General features: G+C 44.6%; 1 protein-coding gene across 3 annotated transcripts in view; it reads left to right on the forward strand.

Moving 5' to 3' along the window:
• The window catches only part of nfic (nuclear factor I/C), a 464,113-nt gene that overhangs the window by 278,551 nt on the left and 171,530 nt on the right, over positions 1 to 14,032 (forward strand). For all 3 annotated transcript variants that reach the window (XM_073068141.1, XM_073068140.1, XM_073068142.1), the window contains exon 3: positions 5,729 to 5,800. In XM_073068141.1, coding sequence (XP_072924242.1) covers positions 5,729 to 5,800 — 72 coding nt within the window. The remainder of the gene's footprint in view (positions 1 to 5,728; positions 5,801 to 14,032) is intronic.

A 14,032-nucleotide genomic window follows, 5' to 3' on the forward strand; every position in this document is an offset into this window, starting at 1 on the left:
CCAATCAGTAATTGTTTGCACTGTAAAGGGGGATGGTCAACCCAGGTTGTGAGGGAGAATGGTCAACTCATTTCAACCTGTGTATTCAAACATATAAGCTTCCCATCTCAGCATGCAGTTATCCTTAATGAGTTGAGTATATTAGTATCATTATCCAGAGGTTTTAAGGTATATAATGGTCCCTCATGTGAAACCTAAACCCAGCGTAAATAGGTTTAGTGTTTACATGTGAACAGGCAGTGTAAATGGTTCAGAATGGACTAGATGGGCCAAAGTACCTGTTTGTATGACTCTATATTATATATGATGTTCTCTTCAGTAATTTGTGTAGATCGGTGAGGCCCAGGAGGAACAGAATACAAATTTAAGTTCAAGTTTCAAGTTTAATTATCATTCAGTTGTACATGAATATAGCCAAACGAAACAGTGTTCCTCTGGGGTCAAGGTGCAAAGCACAATACCAACCGTCATCCACAGTATAAGGCACAGATAAGGCAACGGTAAACATACAGCCACACAAAAACAATTATATGGCCCGTCCCTGAGTGACATGCCCTGTAAAATGATGGTGTATGGTTGTTTTTGGTAAGAACAAGCAGTTCTCAGCAGTCCACAGGCGAATGTACGCACGCATGCAGTCCAACTTGTCCTCCAGTGAGGGAACACTGGAGAACAGCACCAACAGAAGAGGCCAGCCTCAAACCCAGCAGTGGCGCTGCATCACACCACCTCTGGTGTATCCCATCCTGGCAGCTGCAACAGGCAAGTCCCCTGCTTCAGGCCTAGTCCTCACTTCAACTGTGGCCATGCAGCTCCCGCGCTGCCTGTCTCGCCATAAACAAGGGAAATAGACTTGCAACATTTTACATTATCAATGTCCATCAGAGTCTTGTAATCACAAGAAAAATGATTAAGGCAATCGCTCGCTGTCAGACTGCACACTGCCTTCGCTGTAGCAGACAGAAACTTGGTCCACACCAAGTCCAGCCAACAAGCCTACTGTTTCTCATCTCAGTTTTTATTTTCTGTTGCCAGCAGCTACTGTTTTTAGAAAGAAGAGATCAGCTTTATTTATCACATGTACATTGAAACATACAGAGAAATGCATCATTTTCATCAAATCAAACCGTTGAGTATGGAACCACACTTCCGGCACCAACAACGCAAGCCCACAACGCAAAAACCCTACCCAGTACGTCTTTGGAATGTGGGAGGAAACCAGAGCACCAGGAGGAAATACAGCTGGTCACATGGAGACTGTACAAACTCCTTCCAGACAGTGGTGGGAATCAAACCTCAATGTTACAGCTGGTGGGGCAAAGTGTTATTCTAACCGCTACGTTACTGTGGTGTCCCTAAGAACAAAAAGCATTTGCTTTTTGACATTCTTGCAGCTAGTGTCACAACCCATGGATAACTGCTGTCCTTTGCTAGTTACTTTTCGACTAATTGTAAATAGTGGGGGAGGTAGTTGTTAGGCTTCGGTGGAACATAACAAGTAATTTGGAGAATATTAGCACCATCTGCTGCTAATCTGCACGTTATGTGGCAGAAACCTAGTCAGTATTTTTTTTCATAGTTGCATTCTGGTACCAGCCTGGTAGTGTAGAGGTTAGCGCAGTGCCTTACAGTACCAGTGAAAGGGTTCAATTCCCACCACTGTCTGTAAGGAGTCTGCACGTTCTCCCCAACACCACATCCAGCTTCCTCCGCACTCCAGAGGTGCACCAGTTAGTAGATTAATTGGACACTTAGGTGGAATTGGGCAGCGTGGGCTCGTTGCGCTGGGCGGGCCTGTCACCATGCTGTATCTCTACAACAATAAGTAAAAATAATGTGCCCTTTTGAAGCAATTTCAAAGGCAAAAAAAATGTAAAAACACATCAAAAATGTGGCATTTTAGTTGAGAAAAAATCAAATATCTGAATTGGCTGTGTACTGAATATAATGTAATTATATACAACTATCTTCACCACATGTTCATCGACTTGTTTCAACATGGTTTCAATTTTCAAGTTATTCCAGGCATAAACCGTGTTGTATAACCATTTAATAATTGGGAAATTTATATCATGTAACCAGAATAGTAAGTCTGTGGATCTGATCGTGAGTATTGGGTGACCAGAGCTGAAGCCAGCATCCAGTGTAAGTAATGAAGATACACTCTTCTCACTGGGATCACTTGCATCAGCCCCAACAACACCTCGTAGTATCATTAGGTGTAGGAGCAGATTTAGGCCATTCAGCCCATCAAGTCTCCTCCTCTATTCCATCATGGCTGATTTATTTTCCTCTCAACCCTATTCTCCAGCCTTCTCCCCATAACTTCTGATACCCTGACTAATCAAGAACCTATCAACCTCCGCTTTAAATATAGAATCAAAATTAGGTTTAATATCACTGGCATATGTCGGGAAATTTGTTGTTTTGTGGCAACAATGCATTGCAATGCTTAATAATAAAAACTGTAAATTACAATAAGAAATATATATACAGTAGTGTGCAAAAGTCTTAGGTACAGCTATATAGCTAGGGTGCACTGTACTGTATTTGTCAACGTGGAGCAGAGAGTGAGTTTGTAAATCTGTTGGGTATGGCGAGGGTGGGGTGCCACGGGAGATGTGTGGGACAGGTGGTAAAGAAGAAGTGCAGGGACCAAGAGGTGGCATGGATGCCAACACACCCAGCCCTGAGACATCAGCCAGGGTCATTTGATTCCAAACAATTGGTCCTGCTCCCTTTCCCTTTTCCCAATGATGGTTCCTCTCTCCCTGCCCCCTTCCCACTCTCAGTCCACAATGGAGACCAATATCAGAATCAGGTTTATCATCACTCACATACGTCATGAAAGTTGTGGTTTTTTTGCAGCAGCAGTACAGTGCAATGCATAAAATTACTACAGTTCTGTGCAAAGTGAGTTGTACATTCAAAAAGAGAGTTGTACATTCAAAAATGACTTGGCCTCCACAGCCAAATATAGCAACAAATTCCACTCATTCACCACCCTCTGGCTAAAAATATTCCTCCGCATCTCTGTTCTAAAGGGACATCCTTCTGTACAAAGGCTAGCATTCGTAAAAAGCTGAAACCACTTCTCAGGGATGATGAACTGGGAGTATCGTCAACTTTGACTATCTCGATCAGTTCTAAATTGAACTGGAATGAGATCCTCTGCCTATGGAACTCACATTTTGTTTTGATCTGGCATTATGCTGCTGAAACTCAGAATATCTGCATGTTACAGAAGATATGGGGTTACCTACCAGTGGTAAATACTACCTGTGGCCACTTTATTAGGTACAGATTCCCCAAAGGTTAACTTGCAGGTTGAACCAATGATGGGGAAGGTGAATGCAATGTTAGCATTCATTTCAAGAGGACTAGTACATCAAAGCAACGATGAACTGCTGGGCATTTATAAGGTACTAGTAAGGCCTCATTTAGAATACTGTGAGCAGTTTTGGACCTCTTATTTAAGAAATAATATGTTGATATTAGAGAGGGCCCAGAGGTTCAGAAGCAGCAATTGATGTACTGACTCACTGGAATTGAAGAATTGGAATTCAGGGGAGATCTCACTGAAACATGCTGAATGCTGAAAGGCCTAGATAGAGTATATGTGAAGAAGGTAATTCTTTTGGTAGGGGAGTCTAGGATCAGAGGACACAGAATAGAGGGACTTCCATTTAGAATGGAGACGAGGAGGAATTTCTTTAGCCAGAGGGCGGTGAATCTGTGGAACTCGTTGCCACAGGGAGCTGTGGAGGCCAGGTTCATTTAAGGTGGAGGTTGAGAGTTTCATGATTAGTCAAGGCATGAAAAGTTACGGAGGGAAGGCAGGAGAATGGGGTTGAGAGGGAAATGGATTGGCCATGATGAAATGGCGGAGCTGACTCGATGGGGTGAATGCTGCTCCTACGTCTCAGGGAAAGTGGTCTTCTGCTGCTGTAACCCATCCACTTGTAGGTTCAGAGTATTGTGCATTCAGAGATGCGCCACTATCTGAGTTACTGTCAGCTTGAACCAGTCTGGTCATTCTTCTCTGAACCCTCTCATTAGTAAGGCGTTTTCACCCGTAGAACTGCCGCTCGCTTGACAGCCCTCTGAGGTTAGAGCTTCCACAGGGTCAGACCCTCAAACTGATAACGTTACTGCTTCACCTTTCCCTGGCCCGCTCCCATCTGTTTTTAAGGATGAGCTTTATTTGTCACATATACAGTGAAGCATGCAATGAAATGCATCATATCCGTCAATCACCAACACAGCCCAAGGATTGCCGCAGTCCGCAAGTGATGCCATTCCTCCAGCGCCAACGTACCGTGCCCACATCTCACTAACCCTAACCTATATGTTTTTGTAATGTGGGAGGAAACCGTAGCCCTCGCAGGAAACCCACACAGTCACAGGGAAAACGTGCAAACTCCTTACAGAGAGTGCGCAGGAATTGAATTCTGATCACTGCTGCGATACGCTACCAGAGGCATAATACAAGTTGAAACAATAACATTGAAGAAGAAAGTGCAAACAACAGCTACTGAGAAAGTGTAGTGCAGGTAGAACACAAGGTGGAAGGCCAAAAGTTCACCTTATTGTACTCCACCACACCAACCATGACACAATGACCACAGTTCTCCAATTTTCAGTTGTATTGGTTTTGTAAATGATCTTTCTCAAGCTGATCAATGGCACTGAAGTCAAGTCAAGTTCAAGTTTGTTTATTGTCGTTCAACTGCACACATGCATACCACCAAATGAAACAACGTTCCTCCAGCCAACACAGTACATATAATTTCACACACACAGCACATTAAATAATATTACTACTAGTAAATTAACAAATACTAAAGCAACACACACAAAATGCTGGAGGAACTCAGCAGGTCGGGCAGCATTTATGGAAACGTCAACTATCTGTTCATTTCCATAGATGCTGCCTAGCTGCCTGAGTTTCTCCTAAGTTTTGTGTGTGTTGCTCTGGATTTCCAGCATCTGCAGACTTCCTCTATTTATAAAAAAAAATAAGGTGAATTAATGATGCAAGTTAAAAAGTAAACTGGCGCTTCTTTTGTGATGGCAGTGAGTTCAGTAGTCAAACGGCTTGGAGGAGGAAGCTGTTTCCCATCCTAACAGTCCTTGTCCTAATGCTACGGAACCTCCTGCCTGATGGTAGGAGGTCAAAGGGATGGTTGGACTGGTAAGAGGGATCAGTGACAATGACGTGGGCCCTGCATACTCAGTGCACCTGATAAATATCTCTGATGGACGTGAAATGTGGAATACGTTAAATAGACATGGTACAGCCCTTTAGTTTATGGCACCTAGGATTGTTACTGTAGTGAGAGTGAATAGTTCTGAAGCATCAGAGTCGGTGTGTACATCAGAGGTGGTATGGTGCGGCATCCATTCCGGACACAGTGTTGCTCGGCAGAAAACAAGCCGACTTGTTTCAATCTGTTCGACTCCACATTTCTGCAACATTCTTGGCCTCAGGCACTTGGACTATATTTTCTCTGTGACTGTATTTTACTGATATCTTATATGTGCTATGTGTGCTTTGTGCTGGGTATGACTGTTGGTGCTGTGTTTTGCATCTTGGCCCTGCAGTAATGCTGTCTCATTTGGCAGCATTCATGGGTATTCATGTGTGGTTGAATGACAATTAAACTTGAACTATGAACTATGAACTATGAACTGCTTTTCCCTCATTCGAACCATCTTTTTCTTGCAGAATCGGAACAGAGTGGCAGCCCAAGGCCTGCTATTGGCTCTGACGCTGAAGATACCAAGACAGGAACAATTGGTGAGTTACTGACGTAGCTAGTGTAAATGTATGAATACAATCACTGGCCACTTTATCCAATACCTCCTCTTACCAATAAAGTGGACACTGAGAGTATGTTCCTGATCTTCTGCTTCTGTTTCAAGGTTCAATGTGCTGTGAGTTCACAGATGCTCTTATGTCCGCCACTGTTGTAACGCGTGGTTATTTGAGTTACTGTCACCTTCCTGTCGCAAACAAGAGAAAATCTGCAGATACTGGAAATCTAACTAACAAACAAAATGCTGGAGGAACTCAGCAGGCCAGGCAGTATCCATGGAAAAGAGTACAGTCTTTTCAGCTTTCAATGGAGAAGAGTAAAGTTTCGGACCAAGGCCTTTCAGTAGTACTGGAGAAAAAAGATGAGGAATCACGATTAGAGGGTGGGGGGGGGGGGGGGGGTGGAGAGAGAAACGCAAGGTGATAGGTGAAACTGGGAGGGGGAGGGGTGAAGTAAAGAGCTGGGAAGTTGATTGGTGAAAGAGATACAGGGCTGGAGAAGGGGAAATCTAATAGGAGAGGACAGAAGGCCATGGAAGAAAGAAAAGGGAGAGGAGCACCAGAGAGAGGCAATGGGGAGGCAAGGAGATAAAGTGAGCGAGGGAAAGGAGGATGGAGAATAGTGGGAGAAATCAATGTTTATGCCATCGGGTTGGAGGTGACCCAGACGGAATATAAGGTGTAGCTTCTCCAACCTGAGTGTGGCCTCATTGCGACAGTAGAGGAGGCTGTGGACTGACCTGTTGGAATGGAAATGGGAAGTGGAATTAAAATGGGTGGCCACTGGGAGATCCCGCTTCATCTGGCAGACGAAGCGTAAATGCTCGGTGAAGTGATCTCCCAATCTACTTCAGGACTCACGACTACACAGGAGACTACACCAGGAGCAACGAACACAGTAAATGACCCCAACAAACTCACAGGTGAAGAGTCACCTCACCTGGAAGGACTGCTTGGGGCCTGAATGTCAGTGAGGGAAGAGGTGTAGGGGCAAGGGTAGCACTTGTTCCACTTGTAAGGATAAGTGCCAGGAGGGAGTTCAGTGGGGAGGGACGAATGGACAAGGGAGTCACATGGGCTGCGATCCCTGCAGAAAGTAGAAAATGGGCGAGAGGGAAAGATGTGCTTGGTTGTGGGATCCCATTGGAGATGGCGGAGTTACGGAGAAATATGTGCTAGATGCGGAGGCTGGTGGGGTGGTAGGTGAGGACAAGAGGAACCCTATCCCTGGTGGGGTGGTGGGAGGATGGGGTGAGGCTAGTCCTGTGCAAAATGGAAGAGATGCGGTTGAGGGCAGCATTGATGGTAGAGGAAGTGAAGCCCGTTCCTTTGAAGAAGGAGGACATCTCCTTCGTTCCTGAATGAAAAGCCTCATCCTGAGACAGAGGTATTAGAGAAGGGGGTTAACCTTAACCCTAATCCCCCTCTCAGTTTCATATAGTGTTTCTCCCTCCCCTCCCCTCCCCACCCTCTAATTCCGAATCCACATCATTTTTCCCAGTCCTTCTGGAAGGTCTCGGCCTGAAACGTAGATTTCCACAGATGTTGCCTGGCCTGCTGAGCTCTTCTAGTATTTTGTGTGTGTTACTATCACCTTCCTGACAGCTTGAACTAGTCTGGCCATTCTCCTCTGACCCATAGAACTGCCACTCACTGGATGTCCTTTTGTTTCTCGCACCATTCTCTGTAAACTCTAAAGACTGTTGTGTGTGAAAACCCCAGGAGATCAGCAGTTTCCGAGATACTCAAACCACCCTTTCTGGCACCAACATTCATTCCACAGTCAAAGCCACTTAGATCACATTTCTTCCCCATTCTGATGTTTGGTCTGAACAACAACTGAACCTCTTGACCATGTCTGCATGTCTTTACACATTGGGTTGCTGCCACGTGATTGGCTGATTCGATAATTGTACTAACATACAAGTGTACACAGTGAAGTGGTCACAGAGTGTAAACGGGGGCAAATCCTGCCATTAGTTTGATATACCCATCCTTCCCTCCTCCCCCTCCCTGACCGATGCAGAAAGAGACAGGATGCTGGAGCAGCTCGGTGGATCAGGTTACATCGGTGGAGGGAATTGAACAGTTATCGTTTTGGATTGACAGACTCTTCATTTGGGTGCTTCATCGTCACCTCCTGACCCCATGAGTTCCTCCAGCCTACTGATGGAGAAAACAGTTACCTTTCCCACAGTGCTGATCTATAGTATTAGTATCCCAGAGTGTTAGGAGCTTTGAATTCAAGGTGTTAGTTATGTGTTCATTACTTGAGCACCATTTGAGTTAAAATCCTGACTTGACGCAGCATTTAGCTCAGCACTGAAATGTCTCCGTGGCTGTGGACTCGCATTCGGGCTCTCTGCGGCTCAGCTTCTGTGTAATATCTGTTTTGCTTTTTTATTGTTTGAAAGGTTTGTTCTTGTTTTGCACATTGCATGTTTGTTGTAACATAGAAACATAGAAAACCTACAGGACAATACAAGCTCAAAGAAATCTGCAGATGCTGGAAATTCAAACACACACAAAATGCTGGTGGAACACAGCAGGCCAGGCAGCATCCATAGGGAGAAGCGCTGTCGACGTTTCGGGCCGAGACCTTTTGTCAGCGCTTCTCCCTATAGATGCTGTCTGGCCTGCTGTGTTCCACCAGCATTTTGTGTGTGTTGAACAATACAAGCTCTTCGACCCACAATGCTGTGCTGAACATGTACTTTAGAAATTACCTAGGGTTACCCATACCCTCTATTTTACTAAGCTCCATGTACCTATCTAGAAGTCTCTTAAAAGACCCTATCGTATCCACCTCCACCACCATTGCCGGCCACTCATTCTACACACTCACCACTCTCTGCGTAAAAAACCTACCCCTGACATCTCCTCTGACCCTACTTCCAAGCTCCTTAAAACTATGTCCTCTCACGATAGCCATTTCAGCCCTGGGAAAAAGCCTTTGACTATCCACATGAACAATGCCTCTCATCATCTTATACACCTCAATCAGGTCACCTCTCATCCTCTGCTGCTCCAAGGAGAAAAAGCCAGGTTCACTCAACCTATTCTCATAAGGCACACTCCCTAATCCAGGCAACATCCTTGTAAATCTCCTCTGCATCCTTTCTATGGTTTCCACGTCCTTCCTATAGTGAGGTGACCAGAACTGAGCACAGTACTCCAAGTGGGGTCTAACCAGGGTCCTATAAAGCTGTAACATTACCTCTTGGCTCTTAAACTCAATCCCACAGTTGATGAAGGCCAATGCACTGTGTGCTTTCTTAACCACAGAGTCAACCTGCACAGCAGCTTTGAGTGCCCTATGGACTCAGACCCCAAGATCCTTCTGTTCCTCCACACTGCCAAGAGTCTTACCATTAATACTATATTCTGCCATCATATTTGACCTTCCAGAATGAACCACCTCACACTATCTGGGTTGAACTCCATCTGCCACTTCTCAGCCCAGTTTTACATCCTGTCGATGTCCTGCTGTAACCTCTGACAGCCCTTCACACTATCCACAGCACCCCCAACCTTTGTGTCATCAGCAAATTTACTAACCCATCCCTCCACTTCCTCATCCAGATCATTTATAAAAATCACAAAGAGCAGGGGTCCCAGAAGAGATCCCCAAGACACACTACTGGTCACCGACTTCCATACAGAATATGACCTGTCTACAACCACTCTTTGCCTTCTGGGGGCAAGCCTTTCTGGATCCACAAAGCAATGTCCCCATGGATTCCATGCCTCCTTACTTTCTCAATAAGCATTGCTTGGGGAACCTTATCAAATGCCTTGCTGAAATCCATATACACAACATCTACTGCTCTACCTGTTGTGTGGGTTGTTTCGTGGATTCTATTGTGTTTCTTTGTTTTGTGGCTGCCTGCAAAAAGGCGAATCTCAAGGTTGTATATGGTACTCATACCTTGAACTTTAATGAATCTGTCTGAAAAATAACATGTACTCCAATTTGTGCATAATATTCTCACCTGCCTATCACCTCCCCCTCGGTCCTTTCCTCCTTCGTTTTCTCCTATAGACCACTCTCCTTTCCTATAGATTCTTTCCTCTCCAGCTCTTTATCTTTCTAACACATCTGGCTTCACCTATCACCTTTTAGCAGTCCTCCTTCCCTCCCCCAACTTTTAATTCTTTAGTCTTCGTCTTTTCTTTCCAATCCTGATGAAGGGTCTTGGCCCGAAGTGTCTACTGTTTATTAATTTCCATTGATGCTGCCTGACCTGCATCATGTGTGTTTCTGGATTTCCAGCATCTGCAGACTATCTCATGTTTATAATATTCTGTTGTTTGCTTTGTGAATGCTTAATAAACAGCTGGTCAAACATTTGGCTTTTATTGCAAAGTCAACTTCGTAAAAGTTTTAAATAGTTCATTCTCCCTGGGTGGAAAAAGAGTGTCCTTTGAACACCTGAAATCCCCTGCCAGAAATCCCCTGCCAGCATTCTTGCAATGATTACTTGCAGTTACACCTTACACGAGACACAATTAACGCCTGTGCTACAAAGGTCCCTGGGATTCCTGAGAGAAAGGGAAGCCACATTGTCCTTCCTGCAACACACAATAAAGAGACTCTTCGTTAACGTCAACCTCTTGTACATGAAGAACACCCAGCGGAGATTCATGAAAATGAATCCAAGATGAAAGGGTTAATGTATGAGGTGCACTTGATGGCTTTATAAGGCATAGGTCAGACTGCAATTGGAACATCGTGAGCTGTTTTGGGCCCCTTATCAAAGAAATATTGTGTTACCATTGCAGAGAGTTCAGAGGATGTTTAAGAGAATGATTGTGGGAATGAAAGGGTTAACGTTTGATGGCTCAGGGCCTGTACTCATTGGAGTTTAGAAGAATGGGGGGGGGGGGGGGAAGGGTGGAATCTCATTGAAACCTATCGAATATGGAAAGGCCTGGATAGAGTGGGTGTGGAGAGCATATTTCGTATAGTGGGGGAGTCTAGGACCAAAACACACAGCCACTGAATACAAGGGCCTCCCTTTAGAACAGAGATGAGAAGGAATTTCTTTAGTGTGAGGGAGGTGAATCTGTGGAATTTAGTCCCACAAACACCTGTGGAGGCCAAGTCATTGAGTATATTTAAAGCAGAGGCTGATGTGTTCTTGATTAGTCAGGGCATCAAAGGTTACAGGGAGAAGGCTGGAGAATGGGGTTGAGAGGGTTAATAAATCAGCCAAGATGGAATGGTGGAGCAGATTTGACAGGCAAAGTGGCCTAGTAGCCTTATGATGCAGAGACTGTTTAGAGCCAGCATTACTTCTTTCACCCATCCCCACTGAAGCCATCTGATCCCACTGCAGTACTTCACAGATCGGGCCTCTGCAGTACTGCCACTGACCTGTGGATTCACCCCATTTACACTCCTCCTCTTCTCCAGTTTTGTGCAGGGTAACAATAGGCAGATCAGATGGAGACAGAGAGCATCACAGCACAGAAACAGGTTCTTCAGCCCATCTGGCCTGTACCTGCATCCAGACCCTCCCAACCATGTGCAGTACTTGTCCCAAACTTTGAAATCCAGCCTGCATCGACCACTTGCACTGGCAGCTCGTTCCACACTCTCATCACCCACTGAGTGAAGAAGTTACCCCTCATGTCCCCCTTAAGCATTTCACTCTTAATCTGGGACCTGTAGTTCTAGCCTCCCCCAACCTCAGTGGAAAAAGCTTTCTACCCCTGTGATGTATAGATTTGCACCAATGGTGAATGCAGATGGTGTGAGGTGAATGCAGAGGTCTCTTTCCTTCTGACTGACAGCTGTCAAATTCCCAGGTATGTTACACCCAGACAGGATGCCTGCTCTCGAAATAAATGGAGTGACGTTCCTCCATTGGACTAATTCCCCAGGATGGTGTGTTTGTCATAAGAGAAATAGACTTAATGTTCTCTAGAGTGTAGAAAAATGGAAGATGATCTCAAAATGAAAGATAGGAAGATATATATGCTGTATATAGAATTAAACTAAATTAAGTAGTACAAAGAAAAGATGAAAATAGTGAGGTAGCGGTCATTCAGAAATGTGATGGTGGTCTGGCAAAATAGTTTGTCTGCCTGTAAGGCTGTGTAACTTTAAAGTTCACTACCCAAGACACCAGAGGTCAGCTCACTGGTGGATGTTCATAATTTTTTATGCATTCATGGAATCAGTAGGTTTCGGGCTGGTGCATTCAATGGTGCTGAGCTCAAGATTCAAGAGTCAAACTTATTTTTTGCGTGTACATCAAAGCGTGCAGTGATGTGTTGTTTGTGCTGAGGGGAAGTCCACAAGTGTCACCACACATTCCAGTGCTAACTTACCATGCCCACAGTGCTTGGCACAACAACGGAGAACACAACAAGCAACAAAACAACAACAGCAAAACAAGCCCCGTTCCTCCCCACACACACACACACACACACACACACACACACACACACACACACACACACACACACACACACACACACACACACACACTCCCCCCCCCCCCCCCCCCCACCCCCAGGACAGGCCATCTTCAGCCTCCAGCGGACTCGGATTCAGTCTTGCAGACATTGAGCCTTCAAATTCCCCAGCAGACTTGCAGGATTCGCAGACTCAGGCTCTGGCCAACAGGCCTTAACATCCAGACTTCTGATTCAGCCCTTGGTCCTTGATCCTCACGGCCCACCCATCACCTCAAGGATCAGCCATGGTCCTGCTGAATGATAGATTAGGATTCAGGGGCACAATGGCCTCTCCCCTACTTCTGTTTTGCCCATTCATCATACTTTGCGTCTTTAATTGGATACCTTTTCAATGTTTAGTTCTTTTTGAAGGTAAATGATAAGCGGTTTGAAATGTCTGCTCACAAACAAATTAGAAATTACCTTGGATTTGTAGACACCAGAGACTCCTGGAGCAAAGGGAAGATGCGGGAGGAAGTCATTAGGTGAGGCCGTAGGAGAGAAATGGACAGTTGACATTACAGGTCACGAGCCCTCATGTAGACTGCAAGTTGGCAGATTAGATCGCTGACAGCAGCTCGTCAGAGTCCCTTCTCCCGATGATAGCCGTGACTTGGAACCTTCTTGTCATTGTTTTTGAAATTAATTTAGAATTTTAAACGCTGTAGAACATGTTCTACATTGGTCTCGCAATTAAATTCTCCAACATCACATAAACCTGGCTCTTCAGTTAAAAGAGTTTAACTGATTTCATTATTATATAACATATAGCCATATAACAATTACAGCATGGAAGCAGGCCATCTCGGCCCTTCTAGTCTGTGCCGAACACTTACTCTCACCTAGTCCCACCGACCTGCACTCAGTCCATAACTCTCCATTCCTTTCCTGTCCATATACCTATCCAATTTTTTTAAAATGACAATATCGAACCTGCCTCTACCACTTCTACTGGAAGCTCATTCCACACAGCTACCACTCTCTGAATAAAGAAGTTCCCCCCGTGTTACCCTTAAACTTTTGCCCCTTAACTCTCAACTCATGTCCTCTTGTTTAAATCTCCCCTACTCTCAATGGAAAAAGCCTATCCACGTCAACTCTATCTATCCCCCTCATAATTTTAAATACCTCTATCAAGTCCCCCCTCAACCTTCTACACTCCAAAGAATAAAGAACTAACTTGTTCAACCTTTCTCTGTAACTTAGGTGCTGAAACTCAAGTAACATTCTAGTAAATCTCCTCTGTATTCTCTCTATTTTGTTGACATCTTTCCTATAATTCGGTGACCAGAACTGTACACAATACTCCAAATAAATCACATAATAATTCTTTTTATTATCAAGCACATCACCCTTACTAGAGAAAAGACTGCCAACGGCAGCTCACCAGAGTCCCCTGTCCTGGGCTGAAGGCTGATGGGCCCTGTGGTTTCCACGTTCACCACATGACTTCATACTGTACATCTACAAAGTTCAAGTAAATGTATTCTCAAAGTACAGATATGTCAGCATATACAACCCTGAGATTCATTGCCTTGCAGGCATACTCAATAAACCCATCAAATAAAAACCATAACAGAATCAATGAGAGATTGCACCAACTTGGGCATTCAACTAGTGTGCAAAAGACAACAAACTGTGCAAATACAAAATGAAAAAAAAGCAAAATATAATAATAGATAATTAAGCAATAAATTGAGAATTGAGATGAATCATCCCTGAAAGTGAACCCATAGGTTGTGGGAACAG

Source organism: Hemitrygon akajei, chromosome 16, assembly GCF_048418815.1.
Source record: "Hemitrygon akajei chromosome 16, sHemAka1.3, whole genome shotgun sequence".
Lineage (NCBI taxonomy): Eukaryota > Metazoa > Chordata > Chondrichthyes > Myliobatiformes > Dasyatidae > Hemitrygon > Hemitrygon akajei.